Raw genomic sequence first — 15,142 nt, forward strand, 5'->3', positions numbered from 1 at the left:
GCTCGCTGTGTGAGGAGAGTGAGTCGCTCGCTGTGTGAGGAGAGTGAGTCGCTCGCTGTGTGAGGAAAGTGAGTCGCTCGATGTGTGAGGAGAGTGAGTCGCTCGCTGTGTGAGGAGAGTGAGTCGCTCGCTGTGTGAGGAGAGTGAGTCGCTCGCTGTGTGAGGAAAGTGAGTCGCTCGCTGTGTGAGGAGAGTGAGTCGCTCGCTGTGTGAGGAAAGTGAGTCGCTCGATGTGTGAGGAGAGTGAGTCGCTCGCTGTGTGAGGAGAGTGAGTCGCTCGCTGTGTGAGGAGAGTGAGTCGCTCGCTGTGTGAGGAAAGTGAGTCGCTCGCTGTGTGAGGAGAGTGAGTCGCTCGCTGTGTGAGGAGAGTGAGTCGCTCGCTGTGTGAGGAGAGTGAGTCGCTCGATGTGTGAGGAGAGTGAGTCGCTCGCTGTGTGAGGAGAGTGAGTCGCTCGATGTGTGAGAGGAGAGTGAGTCGCTCACTGTGTGAGGAGAGTGAGTCGCTCGATGTGTGAGGAGAGTGAGTCGCTCGCTGTGTGAGGAGAGTGAGTCGCTCGATGTGTGAGGAGAGTGAGTCGCTCGCTGTGTGAGGAGAGTGAGTCGCTCGATGTGTGAGGAGAGTGAGTCGCTCGCTGTGTGAGGAGAGTGAGTCGCTCGCTGTGTGAGGAGAGTGAGTCACTCGCTGTGTGAGGAGAGTGAGTCGCTCGCTGTGTGAGGAGAGTGAGTCGCTCGCTGTGTGAGGAGAGTGAGTCACTCGCTGTGTGAGGAGAGTGAGTCGCTCGCTGTGTGAGGAGAGTGAGTCGCTCGATGTGTGAGGAGAGTGAGTCGCTCGCTGTGTGAGGAGAGTGTGTGAGGAGAGTGAGTCGCTCGCTGTGTGAGGAGAGTGTGTGAGGAGAGTGAGTCGCTCGCTGTGTGAGGAGAGTCGCTCGCTGTGTGAGGAGAGTGAGTCGCTCGCTGTGTGAGGAGAGTGAGTCGCTCGCTGTGTGAGGAGAGTGAGTCGCTCGATGTGTGAGGAGAGTGAGTCACTCGCTGTGTGAGGAGAGTGAGTCGCTCGATGTGTGAGGAGAGTGAGTCGCTCGCTGTGTGAGGAGAGTGTGTGAGGAGAGTGAGTCGCTCGCTGTGTGAGGAGAGTGAGTCACTCGCTGTGTGAGGAGAGTGAGTCGCTCGCTGTGTGAGGAGAGTGAGTCGCTCGATGTGTGAGGAGAGTGAGTCGCTCGCTGTGTGAGGAGAGTGTGTGAGGAGAGTGAGTCGCTCGCTGTGTGAGGAGAGTGTGTGAGGAGAGTGAGTCGCTCGCTGTGTGAGGAGAGTCGCTCGCTGTGTGAGGAGAGTGAGTCGCTCGCTGTGTGAGGAGAGTGAGTCGCTCGCTGTGTGAGGAGAGTGAGTCGCTCGATGTGTGAGGAGAGTGAGTCACTCGCTGTGTGAGGAGAGTGAGTCGCTCGATGTGTGAGGAGAGTGAGTCGCTCGCTGTGTGAGGAGAGTGTGTGAGGAGAGTGAGTCACTCGCTGTGTGAGGAGAGTGAGTCGCTCGCTGTGTGAGGAAAGTGAGTCGCTCGCTGTGTGAGGAGAGTGAGTCGCTCGCTGTGTGAGGAGAGTGAGTCGCTCGCTGTGTGAGGAGAGTGAGTCGCTCGCTGTGTGAGGAAAGTGAGTCGCTCGCTGTGTGAGGAGAGTGAGTCGCTCGCTGTGTGAGGAGAGTGAGTCGCTCGCTGTGTGAGGAGAGTGAGTCGCTCGCTGTGTGAGGAGAGTGAGTCGCTCGCTGTGTGAGGAAAGTGAGTCGCTCGCTGTGTGAGGAGAGTGAGTCGCTCGCTGTGTGAGGAGAGTGAGTCGCTCGCTGTGTGAGGAGAGTGAGTCGCTCGCTGTGTGAGGAGAGTGTGTGAGGAGAGTGAGTCACTCGCTGTGTGAGGAGAGTGAGTCACTCGCTGTGTGAGGAGAGTGTGTGAGGAGAGTGAGTCACTCGCTGTGTGAGGAGAGTGTGTGAGGAGAGTGAGTCGCTCGCTGTGTGAGGAGAGTGAGTCGCTCGCTGTGTGAGGAGAGTGAGTCGCTCGCTGTGTGAGGAGAGTGAGTCGCTCGATGTGTGAGGAGAGTGAGTCGCTCGCTGTGTTAGGAGAGTGAGTTGCTCGCTGTGTGAGGAGAGTGAGTCACTCGCTGTGTGAGGAGAGTGAGTCGCTCGCTGTGTGAGGAAAGTGAGTCGCTCGATGTGTGAGGAGAGTGAGTCGCTCGCTGTGTGAGGAGAGTGAGTCGCTCGCTGTGTGAGGAGAGTGAGTCGCTCGCTGTGTGAGGAGAGTGAGTCGCTCGCTGTGTGAGGAGAGTGAGTCGCTCGCTGTGTGAGGAGAGTGAGTCACTCGCTGTGTGAGGAGAGTGTGTGAGGAGAGTGAGTCACTCGCTGTGTGAGGAGAGTGTGTGAGGAGAGTGAGTCACTCGCTGTGTGAGGAGAGTGAGTCGCTCGCTGTGTGAGGAGAGTGAGTCGCTCGCTGTGTGAGGAGAGTGAGTCGCTCGCTGTGTGAGGAGAGTGAGTCGCTCGCTGTGTGAGGAGAGTGAGTCGCTCGCTGTGTGAGGAGAGTGAGTCGCTCGCTGCGTGAGGAGAGTGAGTCGCTCGCTGCGTGAGGAAAGTGAGTCGCTCGCTGTGTGAGGAAAGTGAGTCGCTCGCTGTGTGAGGAGAGTGAGTCGCTCGATGTGTGTGAGGAGAGTGAGTCGCTCGCTGCGTGAGGAAAGTGAGTCGCTCGCTGTGTGAGGAGAGTGAGTCGCTCGATGTGTGAGAGGAGAGTGAGTCGCTCGCTGTGTGAGGAGAGTGAGTCGCTCGCTGTGTGAGGAAAGTGAGTCGCTCGCTGTGTGAGGAGAGTCGCTCGCTGTGTGAGGAGAGTGTGTGAGGAGAGTGAGTCGCTCGCTGTGTGAGGAGAGTGTGTGAGGAGAGTGAGTCGCTCGCTGTGTGAGGAGAGTGAGTCGCTCGCTGTGTGAGGAGAGTGAGTCGCTCGATGTGTGAGGAGAGTGAGTCGCTCGCTGTGTGAGGAGAGTGAGTAACTCGCTGTGTGAGGAGAGTGAGTCGCTCGCTGTGTGAGGAGAGTGAGTCGCTCGCTGTGTGAGGAGAGTGAGTCGCTCGCTGTGTGAGGAGAGTGAGTCGCTCGCTGTGTGAGGAGAGTGAGTCGCTCGCTGTGTGAGGAGAGTGAGTCGCTCGCTGTGTGAGGAGAGTGAGTCGCTCGCTGTGTGAGGAGAGTGAGTCGCTCGCTGTGTGAGGAGAGTGAGTCACTCGCTGTGTGAGGAGAGTGAGTCGCTCGATGTGTGAGGAGAGTGAGTCGCTCGCTGTGTGAGGAGAGTGTGTGAGGAGAGTGAGTCGCTCGCTGTGTGAGGAGAGTGAGTCGCTCGCTGTGTGAGGAGAGTGAGTCGCTCGCTGTGTGAGGAGAGTGAGTCGCTCGATGTGTGAGGAGAGTGAGTCGCTCGCTGTGTGAGGAGAGTGAGTCGCTCGCTGTGTGAGGAGAGTGAGTCGCTCGCTGTGTGAGGAGAGTGAGTCGCTCGCTGTGTGAGGAGAGTGAGTCGCTCGCTGTGTGAGGAAAGTGAGTCGCTCGATGTGTGAGGAGAGTGAGTCGCTCGCTGTGTGAGGAGAGTGAGTCGCTCGCTGTGTGAGGAAAGTGAGTCGCTCGATGTGTGAGGAGAGTGAGTCGCTCGCTGTGTGAGGAGAGTGAGTCGCTCGCTGTGTGAGGAGAGTGAGTCGCTCGCTGTGTGAGGAGAGTGAGTCGCTCGCTGTGTGAGGAGAGTGAGTCGCTCGCTGTGTGAGGAGAGTGAGTCACTCGCTGTGTGAGGAGAGTGAGTCGCTCGCTGTGTGAGGAGAGTGAGTCGCTCGCTGTGTGAGGAGAGTGAGTCACTCGCTGTGTGAGGAGAGTGAGTCGCTCGCTGTGTGAGGAGAGTGAGTCGCTCGATGTGTGAGGAGAGTGTGTGAGGAGAGTGAGTCACTCGCTGTGTGAGGAGAGTCGCTCGCTGTGTGAGGAGAGTGAGTCGCTCGCTGTGTGAGGAGAGTCGCTCGCTGTGTGAGGAAAGTGAGTCGCTCGCTGTGTGAGGAGAGTGAGTCGCTCGCTGTGTGAGGAGAGTGAGTCGCTCGCTGTGTGAGGAGAGTGTGTGAGGAGAGTGAGTCGCTCGCTGTGTGAGGAGAGTGTGTGAGGAGAGTGAGTCGCTCGCTGTGTGAGGAGAGTCGCTCGCTGTGTGAGGAGAGTGAGTCGCTCGCTGTGTGAGGAGAGTGAGTCGCTCGCTGTGTGAGGAGAGTGAGTCGCTCGATGTGTGAGGAGAGTGAGTCACTCGCTGTGTGAGGAGAGTGAGTCGCTCGATGTGTGAGGAGAGTGAGTCGCTCGCTGTGTGAGGAGAGTGTGTGAGGAGAGTGAGTCACTCGCTGTGTGAGGAGAGTGAGTCGCTCGCTGTGTGAGGAAAGTGAGTCGCTCGCTGTGTGAGGAGAGTGAGTCGCTCGCTGTGTGAGGAGAGTGAGTCGCTCGCTGTGTGAGGAGAGTGAGTCGCTCGCTGTGTGAGGAAAGTGAGTCGCTCGCTGTGTGAGGAGAGTGAGTCGCTCGCTGTGTGAGGAGAGTGAGTCGCTCGCTGTGTGAGGAGAGTGAGTCGCTCGCTGTGTGAGGAGAGTGAGTCGCTCGCTGTGTGAGGAAAGTGAGTCGCTCGCTGTGTGAGGAGAGTGAGTCGCTCGCTGTGTGAGGAGAGTGAGTCGCTCGCTGTGTGAGGAAAGTGAGTCGCTCGCTGTGTGAGGAGAGTGAGTCGCTCGCTGTGTGAGGAGAGTGAGTCGCTCGCTGTGTGAGGAGAGTGAGTCGCTCGCTGTGTGAGGAGAGTGTGTGAGGAGAGTGAGTCACTCGCTGTGTGAGGAGAGTGAGTCACTCGCTGTGTGAGGAGAGTGTGTGAGGAGAGTGAGTCACTCGCTGTGTGAGGAGAGTGTGTGAGGAGAGTGAGTCGCTCGCTGTGTGAGGAGAGTGAGTCGCTCGCTGTGTGAGGAGAGTGAGTCGCTCGCTGTGTGAGGAGAGTGAGTCGCTCGATGTGTGAGGAGAGTGAGTCGCTCGCTGTGTTAGGAGAGTGAGTTGCTCGCTGTGTGAGGAGAGTGAGTCACTCGCTGTGTGAGGAGAGTGAGTCGCTCGCTGTGTGAGGAAAGTGAGTCGCTCGATGTGTGAGGAGAGTGAGTCGCTCGCTGTGTGAGGAGAGTGAGTCGCTCGCTGTGTGAGGAGAGTGAGTCGCTCGCTGTGTGAGGAGAGTGAGTCGCTCGCTGTGTGAGGAGAGTGAGTCGCTCGCTGTGTGAGGAGAGTGAGTCACTCGCTGTGTGAGGAGAGTGTGTGAGGAGAGTGAGTCACTCGCTGTGTGAGGAGAGTGTGTGAGGAGAGTGAGTCACTCGCTGTGTGAGGAGAGTGAGTCGCTCGCTGTGTGAGGAGAGTGAGTCGCTCGCTGTGTGAGGAGAGTGAGTCGCTCGCTGTGTGAGGAGAGTGAGTCGCTCGCTGTGTGAGGAGAGTGAGTCGCTCGCTGTGTGAGGAGAGTGAGTCGCTCGCTGTGTGAGGAAAGTGAGTCGCTCGATGTGTGAGGAGAGTGAGTCGCTCGATGTGTGAGAGGAGAGTGAGTCGCTCGCTGTGTGAGGAGAGTGAGTCGCTCGCTGTGTGAGGAGAGTGAGTCGCTCGCTGTGTGAGGAGAGTGAGTCGCTCGCTGTGTGAGGAGAGTGAGTCGCTCGCTGCGTGAGGAGAGTGAGTCGCTCGCTGCGTGAGGAAAGTGAGTCGCTCGCTGTGTGAGGAAAGTGAGTCGCTCGCTGTGTGAGGAGAGTGAGTCGCTCGATGTGTGTGAGGAGAGTGAGTCGCTCGCTGCGTGAGGAAAGTGAGTCGCTCGCTGTGTGAGGAGAGTGAGTCACTCGATGTGTGAGAGGAGAGTGAGTCGCTCGCTGTGTGAGGAGAGTGAGTCGCTCGCTGTGTGAGGAAAGTGAGTCGCTCGCTGTGTGAGGAGAGTCGCTCGCTGTGTGAGGAGAGTGTGTGAGGAGAGTGAGTCGCTCGCTGTGTGAGGAGAGTGTGTGAGGAGAGTGAGTCGCTCGCTGTGTGAGGAGAGTGAGTCGCTCGCTGTGTGAGGAGAGTGAGTCGCTCGATGTGTGAGGAGAGTGAGTCGCTCGCTGTGTGAGGAGAGTGAGTAACTCGCTGTGTGAGGAGAGTGAGTCGCTCGCTGTGTGAGGAGAGTGAGTCGCTCGCTGTGTGAGGAGAGTGAGTCGCTCGCTGTGTGAGGAGAGTGAGTCGCTCGCTGTGTGAGGAGAGTGAGTCGCTCGCTGTGTGAGGAGAGTGAGTCGCTCGCTGTGTGAGGAGAGTGAGTCGCTCGCTGTGTGAGGAGAGTGAGTCGCTCGCTGTGTGAGGAGAGTGAGTCGCTCGCTGTGTGAGGAGAGTGAGTCGCTCGATGTGTGAGGAGAGTGAGTCGCTCGCTGTGTGAGGAGAGTGTGTGAGGAGAGTGAGTCGCTCGCTGTGTGAGGAGAGTGAGTCGCTCGCTGTGTGAGGAGAGTGAGTCGCTCGCTGTGTGAGGAGAGTGAGTCGCTCGATGTGTGAGGAGAGTGAGTCGCTCGCTGTGTGAGGAGAGTGAGTCGCTCGCTGTGTGAGGAGAGTGAGTCGCTCGCTGTGTGAGGAAAGTGAGTCGCTCGATGTGTGAGGAGAGTGAGTCGCTCGCTGTGTGAGGAGAGTGAGTCGCTCGCTGTGTGAGGAAAGTGAGTCGCTCGATGTGTGAGGAGAGTGAGTCGCTCACTGTGTGAGGAGAGTGAGTCGCTCGATGTGTGAGGAAAGTGAGTCGCTCGCTGTGTGAGGAGAGTGAGTCGCTCGCTGTGTGAGGAAAGTGAGTCGCTCGATGTGTGAGGAGAGTGAGTCGCTCACTGTGTGAGGAGAGTGAGTCGCTCGATGTGTGAGGAGAGTACGTATACAGATCCACCGCTGGCATATCAGTGGGAAAGTGAGTAGCTAGGGGCTATAGCATAGTGACTTCCCACGACAAATCATTAGTCCTATTTTTGGACCTTCCGGCCCGCCATAGGACTTTTACTTTCTGACCCCTGGAATACCCACCTCTGCCCCCGACAGGGTGATGAGGTCTTCTATCAGCATGAAGGGGGTTATTTTGAGAGAACCACCAGCTTGATGTACATTATCCCGCTTATTACACGGCTACTTGCCACATAAGTAAATAATTAGACACAAAATATTGATTTGAGTCTAAATATTTTATTAGCTCTTTAAACGCAAAGCTTCCTCAGAGAGTACAGTTGCAGTACTACTGCTATATAATGCAGACACTGCCACCATCATTATATCCTTTCTATGAAAACACTTGGGCTGTGTTGCTGTTCTCATTCAGGCTGCAAGAACCCCATTTTTTTGTGTTTGTAAGAATAGTCATTACTGCTATTTTTGGCATTATATTGATAAAGAGTCTTCAGTCACAGTGCTCAACCAGGTCCAGTAACTCGGTGTTGCTGAGACAGACGGTGGTGCAGCTGCCTTGCTCTCATTTTTTTAATAAAAGCAGAGTTTTAACTCAGTCAGACAGAATATTTAAATTTCATCCTATGAAGTTTTTACAGATGTCCCTGTTTTTATTAAGCTCAAGCTACTGCTATTGTCAACTCAAGCTACAGTGAAATGATGAGATGATAGTGTACCTGTGTGGTGCCATAACCATAATGGGACGGTTGTCTGCCCAGCCAGTGCACTGCCTCTCCTGCTTTATCAAAGTCTTTGGCCTTCACAAGTGCCAGCACAGCATAGGCCGTCGCCTCCAGTGAGTGATGACGCTCTCCAGGGAAAGTCCAGAACCTACCGGCTGTTTCAAACACAAAACAAGAATAGAAACAAGTGTGGAGATGAAGCGTGAAGGGAAATATGTCGCTCTGCTCACATATGCTGATCCAGACCATCAAGATTGTTGCTTTGGCTTATAATAATAATAATAATAATAATAATAATAATAATATGTTTTATTTATATAGCGCCTTTCAAGAACCCAAGGACTGAAATGCTAAAAGCCCTACCACCCACACTAGAAGGTCAGAACTTGGCTACTGCAAGCGAATTCTCAGAACTCGATCTCAGAGCACGGACAGGGACATAGAGCTGAATTAAATCAGAAAGTAAAGAAGGTGCCGAGCAATGATGAGCCTTGAAAACTAAGACAAGTATCTTAAACTGATTATGATAAATAACACAATGCCAATGCTTCTGCTGTTGCTGTAGGACAGGAGTGATGTGGGCTGATATTTTAGTATATGCACAGCAAAAACTCCAGTGTTAAATTAACTCTCCTGGGAGTTTATTTGACTCCACACTCAAGAGTGTTAAAGTGTTAAAATATGAGTGTTAAATGAACACTGAAGCAGTGTTGAAGTTAATGAGATTATTAAGTGATTAATTGAGTGTTGATTGAGCATTATTTAAGACACCTGATATTAACAAGCAGAATCACTGAAGGATAAAAGCAAAAACCATTATGGTGATCAGTGTCTGCTTTAGTTGGGCTCTTGACCCTTAAACTATTAACATTAGATTTAGTTTGGCTGCTGTAGAGCATAATCTCTGTCTTATATTTATATTGTTAATTAGAGCACCACTGTGATTCTACATCATAAGATCCAGAATTTTCAATATAATCCAAAGGATTTCTTAAAAGTTGTTCTGTTAATAAAAAGATAAATAAAAAAAGTTTCTGTTAGGCACACACAGACATCAAGGCCACATCCACACGAAGCCAGAGCTTTCCCTATCCAATGTTTTCTTTCCCCGTTCAAAAAAAAAAAAAACACAGGGTCGTCTCAAGAAATATCTGCGTACACACGAAACCACTGAAACCGACTCAATACGATGTAGTATACATGCCAGACCAGTATGTGGTGCTGTAATTCTGCCACATACATACACTAAAAACGGAGAAGAAGACTTGTGCGCATAAACCTTGCGCGCTGTATACAATAATATTAGGTACAGTAGCTTTTTTTTTTCTTTTCTTTTTTTCTTTTTTACCAAGAACTTTATTGAACAATATGAACAACCATAAATGGCCTACAAAATATGAGTCACGATATTCGATAGTTAGCAGATGCATAAAGCTTGCCACAAAGAACCGGCAAAAGTAATCATTATGAATGTGTCAAATATAGCAAGGAGATATTTTAATTGTTTATTAATAAACTAGTGTTTGTGTCTGTGTCTCGGCTAAAGATGTTGACAATGTGAACGTGCCTATAGAGAGAAATGCACACTTCATACAGATTACATAAGAGAGTTGTCTGTTTCTTTTCGTTTGGAATTGTTTTGTTTAAAAGTAGACATTTCAAGCTTTCTATACATTTCTGAGTTTCGGTTCATTTATGAGACGAGCTCTAGTTCATGAGCAATGCAAGTTATATCGCGCCGGTGCCTCCATGTCCTGATTAAATTGTCTGCTGTATTTGCTTCTTATTTATTAAATCCAGCCAATTGGTTGATGAAACACTGATTAAAATTAAGATACCATTTATGCAAAACAAAATTCACTTTAAAGAAAGGCTTTATACAAAACAAAACTAAATGTGGTCAAAATTAAGCGTTCTGGCAGGCTGACGTTCCCTAATGCTGCTGCTGTCCTCTGACTCTCTGCTATTTCATGGTGCTCATGAAAGGTCAGAGGACTCCCTGAACAGAGCCATATTAATTCAGCATTTATCAACAAATTTAATTCAACAAATTTAATTCAGCATTTATCACTTGAAATGCAATTTATTCAATATAAATTTTCCTAAATCTTTTATTGTCATGTGTGTTCTTGACTTAATGGACCTGACAGAAATGATGTCTCCCGATATATTGTGCATCTTATGATTACTCATGCTGTTCACTTTTCATATAATCAACATAAATGAAATTAAAAAATAACATTATTTACACATAAATATGGAACTAAATACATTTTCTTTAATGGCTACAACATGTAGGCCTACAGTACAGAGAAATTTAATGTCAGAGTGGAATATGAGCGAACGCCGTTTTACCGGTGATCATGTGGGGCAGGGGTGCGTTTTTTGTGTATTGTTTCGTGTTGTACCTGTCTTCACCATGCCCTTTTTTCATTTACTGAGTTATTCATTTCTCGTTGTTGATTTATATATTGTAAAATACTCAAACAAGACCAGTAACCATGTTATATGTTTATTGATTTCAATTAACCTCTTACATAATAATAAATTGTCATACTTACGTATAGGAACATTTTACTTTACCAAACAGACGAAACCCGGTCACAGGAACTGCCACCATTTTGAATGTCTCTTTCCCGCCAATAGGCACAGTTAATTGTTGTCATGTGTGAGGGGGAGATTGGAGTTCTGTTTGATTCTTTGATAAACGTTGTTCAACATTAATAATTAATTGAGTTGTTTTGTTTTAAATGTTTATATATTTTTATATTATTCAAACTGTTTATCTCTTTGTTACTGTTAAATCTATTTTGATTTGTCTTCTTTAAATGTCTTTTATTATCTTTAATTACCAAATGGTTTGGTCCAAGTAGGAGGGGCTTAGCCTTTTTAAGAAGGCGCCTCAGTGTGGTTAAAAAAGCTCATAGATTGAGTGTTTGGGAGTTATTGCTCTGTTTTTGGGCCGATTTACTGGTATAGCCAAATTTTGTGTGCAGATAACTTTAAACAGTTTATTTTATTTATTTTTGTTTGATTAGTTTTTTTTTTCCTTCTTTGGATTTTCACTGTAAATACCAATTGCACCTATTGGATTAAACACTGAACTTTTGACCTCATCATCACGTCTAGGGCTGAACGATATTCTGTTTTAACATCGACATCGCGATGTGCGAATGAGCGATAGTCACATCGCCGGAACATGCGATGTGAAGGGTAACGTTAGTAGTACCCATAAGAGAACGGTAGCACACAGTAAACACGAGTTTGTTGTATGGCTTTTTGCTGGGGTGACATACGCGTTCTGCGTGCCTGCACAGTGATTGGTTCGCTGTGCCGCAGCTCACCGCGCTCACAGCCAACATTCAAAAATGCGCGACGAAGAGGATCCGCCGCAAAAAAAAAAGTCAAAATCAGCTATTTGGGACTAGCCTATTTCGTCTACAAAAAGGAGGATGTTGACCAAAAAGAGGTAGGCTACTTTGCTGGAGTGTTATAAAGTTGTGGATGGTTGTCTTTTTTAAACATTCGTTTATTTTTCGTGTTCGCATTTATGAGGAAAAAACAATGTTACGTGATATTACGGACGCGACCGTTATGAAAGCGACACTAAAAGACTGCTTTAAAACTTTCACAGAGACCTCAAACAGAAAGCACAAAGCCTTTCTTTAAAACGAATTTCGTTTTGTATTAATTGTATCTTAATTTTAATCAGTATTTCATTATTCAATTTCCTGGATTTAATAATGATTAGCCTAATAATAATTAAATATAGCAGCCAGCGCCTGAACCCGAGATTAAGCTATGATCCATGAACCGAAACTCAGCGTAAAAGGTAGCCTACTCGCCTCACACACCTAAAAAAAAAAAAAAAAGAAAGAAAGAAATATATCTATTATCTACAGAAATCTCTACTTTTAAACAGAACCATTAAAAAAAATATAGCTATATTTAATCTGTATGAAAAGTGCATTTCTCCCGATCACTGCTGCGAAGATCGCGAGTCAGTATATTGTCAACTTCATCTTTACAGAAAACACTTGTTTATTAATAAACAATTAAAATGTCTCATTGTAATATTTTACATATTATTAATCATTACTTTTGCTGGGTCTAGGTGCCGTTTACATGAACACGTCACTGAATCAGCACAGAAAACATAATTTTTCAGGTCCTAGAACCCGAAGAACGTTAGGTCCTGCGTAGAACGTTCACCGAATTCTGAGAGAAATATGTTTCTGGAATAAAATATTAAGTGGCCTTTTTGTTACTTGTAATGAAGCTTGCTTATTAGTGAAATTATTAATAACATGGAATGGTAATTATTGACTTTAGCCTGGATTGATGGCTCGCAATATCGCGATATATATCGTTGGGAAAAAAATATCGCAATGTAATTTTTTTTCCAATATCGTGCAGCCCTAATCACGTCACTTCATTTTTTCGCCTCCATCTGCCGGTACATTCAGAGCAGTGCTGTTGGGGCCTTTTTGTGGCACCCCTGTCTCTGTTACAGTATCGTTTTTAATAGCAGGGTATCGCGATACTTTTCTAGTACTGATATATCATGCAACACTACTCCCAGAAGAGTTGATTTAACACTGGAGTTTTTGCTGTGCAGCTGATTTCACTAATTAGTTCTCTCTCCTGCTGAATTAGCAAATCCAGGTGATTGGAACAAAATACTGAGGAGGACTTTTACTTTCTTAACCTGGACTTTCCACCTCTGTAAAAAGGCTCGGCAAGCTTTGATATGGGGTATATATTTCATTACATTGCTGTTATTGATACGGTCAAGCAGCTATCATAACACCACAATTTTATTTTGTAATTTCCACATTTTGATGACTTGTTGGTGTGACTGACCTTCTTCTTTGGTGGAATGCCTCATCAAGATGTCTTTATTGAGTTTGTCAGCATTGGCCATGGCGTAAGACGTCAACGCAACAGCGTAAGGATTGGTCAGATGTGGAAGTCGACCTTCTAAGAATACAACACCCCTCTTGATACTTTCACGCAGACTCTATAAAGTGTGTGTGCAATGTTTAAATCAAGAGGAAGACTAGGAAAATTCAACTGTTAATTTTTAATGTTTTTGGTAAACAAAACAGTGGAAGAGGTTTAACCAACTATTAATCTAGAATTTAATGTTTTAATGAACAAAACCGTGGAAGACCTGTACTTACACCAACTGATCCAGCACAGATCTCTCTGCCCTCTTGCATGGCAATCACAACAAAGGCCGTCAGAGAGGCATCGGCATTTCTGCCCTTTACGCCACCCTGGAAAAATGCACAAATAAACAAATCTCAAAAAAAAAAAAAAAAAAAAAAAATGCTTTTTATAATAAATCAGCAAATCTAGCCCTTTTTATAGGGTTATTAATCAGTGGCCAACAAATAAATCCATTCAGGAGTTTAAAATATTGTAAGATATACAGAATAGACATTACTAATGTATCTTTCTATGGTTCAAAGGTTTATATGGAGATTATTTGAGGTTGTATGCAACCGTATTTTCCCCATAAAACACAAACATTTTATTATCAAAATATCAAATCCGTTTGTTTTTTCAAATATCTAAAATATATGATGATCACAGGCTGTTCGGGTTCCCTTCTGAAGACGACACTTTGGAGAACGCCTCAAGCGTGATTGCGTCTGAGCACATGTGGAACTAGTCCAATCTCGATTAGTGTTGCGTCATGACGTCACATGTGACGCTGTAAGCGGAAGCTACAAACAGCTTCTGCTCTTCAACAGATTCTGTGTTGACTTGTTTTTCCTAAAAAAAGATCCAAAGCATTAGAAATGCATAGCTGTACACTAAAAAAAATGCTATGTTGGCTTTAATTAACTTTTTTAGTTACGTGGAACCTGTTGACATAAAGTTAATTAAAGCCAACATAGCATTTTTTTGAGAGTAGGAAGGGTTCTCCTGCCTCTAAGCAAACGATTAGCAGGAGGATTGTGGAGGCTATTTCTTCAGCGTATGAAGAGTGCAGCCTGCCCTCGTCTCTCCTGATAAGAGCCCATTTGACTAGAGGAGTGGCTTCCTCCAAAGCCCTGCTATCTGGGATTTCCCTTTAAGAGGTCTGTGATGCTGCTGGCGGGTACACACTTTTACAGAGGTGGAAACATAGATATCCATATAAAGGCTAGATGTCTTAAGGCGGAGTCACTCCCGGCATCACCAGTGGCCATCTTACCACAGGGCTCTGTGAATTAAGGTGAGTGATCAGCACGCACACAAATCCATATATATAACATTTTTACAGCACACACATACATCAGGATTCAGTCTATGAATCTCAACAATGGTAACAAAAAGAATATTCAATTAGGAAAAGGAAATTACTAATACAATTTAGATCATAATTTATTCATACCGCAATGCATGATGGGAGCCACGGGTTATTGCTAATATTCTGGTTTTGAACGGGTTATTGGCTGCATGTAAACATAGTCAATGAGAAGTCCTATTACAACGACCATCATTTGAAGTGTCACACAGTTCTGAAATTATCGTACATTATAGGATTTTTTCCATTATTGATCGTACATCGTACAGAGGTCAAAATTATCGTACAAATACGATAATTATCGTACATCTGGCAACACTGCTCCTGAGTGCCTGAGAAAGACTTGCTTCGTAGCTTCCGCTTACACCGTAACTGTGATGTCATGACGCAATAACAATCAAGATTGGACTAGTTTCACATGTGCTCAGACGCTATCACGCTGGACATGTTCCCAAAAGTGTCATCTTTGACGCGGCGCGAGCTCCCTTCTCACGGAGCAAGGGTTACAAATGTAACACAAGACGTTTTCTTGCTTAATAAAAACCATGGAAACATGTTCTGTGAAATAGCTTATTCAGTACAGTAATAAAAACAATGCAATTGTAATAGTCCCTTTTTTTTTAAACGGTAAACATGCTGCAGATTCTGCAAGGGTTATGAAAACTTAATTGCATCTTACAAATTAATTGTAGGTCACTGCAATTTCTCCTCCACAGATGAGTTCAAATACAGTCAGTCATAGCCACATTTAACTTACCGCCATCGAACTCGTAAATACAGGTGAATCCTCTCTGAAGGAGCCGTCTGGCTGTTGTTTGTGGAGAACCAGCCACTTGAGGGCGCTGCAGATCACATTTTCCTCTATAACAATTAAGTTACTGGCTATGGCGAAGACTTTAGCCACATATGCTGTCAGCCTTTAACAAACAGAAACAAGAGCTAATAAATAACAAGTAATAATATGCTACTATTAATCTAAATGTTATTAAATAATAACTTGACAGGAGAAAGTGGGCATGAAAATAAAAACAAATAGAATTGATTGATTGAAATGAAAATACCATGTGCTGCTCTTCGAGGATGAATAGGCATGGTAGGATCCATCTGATTGACGATACTTCAGCTGCTGTTGATAACCTTAATACAAAAACGAAATAAAGATATTATATTGATATGTTTATTATTATGACCGCCGCTAGCGAA

The 15,142-nt window shown here is 46.8% G+C and overlaps 1 protein-coding gene across 1 annotated transcript in view; it reads right to left on the reverse strand.

Moving 5' to 3' along the window:
• Positions 1-15,142, reverse strand: part of LOC307154079 (complement C3-like) — a 75,113-nt gene that overhangs the window by 32,967 nt on the left and 27,004 nt on the right. Inside the window, exons 25-29 of the mRNA XM_079898859.1 lie at positions 15,001-15,076; positions 14,697-14,856; positions 12,825-12,920; positions 12,505-12,661; positions 7,636-7,796 (exon numbers count right to left, since the gene is read on the reverse strand). Of these exons, the coding sequence (XP_079754985.1) occupies positions 7,636-7,796; positions 12,505-12,661; positions 12,825-12,920; positions 14,697-14,856; positions 15,001-15,076 (650 nt within the window). The remainder of the gene's footprint in view (positions 1-7,635; positions 7,797-12,504; positions 12,662-12,824; positions 12,921-14,696; positions 14,857-15,000; positions 15,077-15,142) is intronic.

This window comes from Squalius cephalus (assembly GCF_949319135.1).
Source record: "Squalius cephalus genome assembly, contig: scaffold_83, whole genome shotgun sequence".
NCBI lineage: Eukaryota > Metazoa > Chordata > Actinopteri > Cypriniformes > Leuciscidae > Squalius > Squalius cephalus.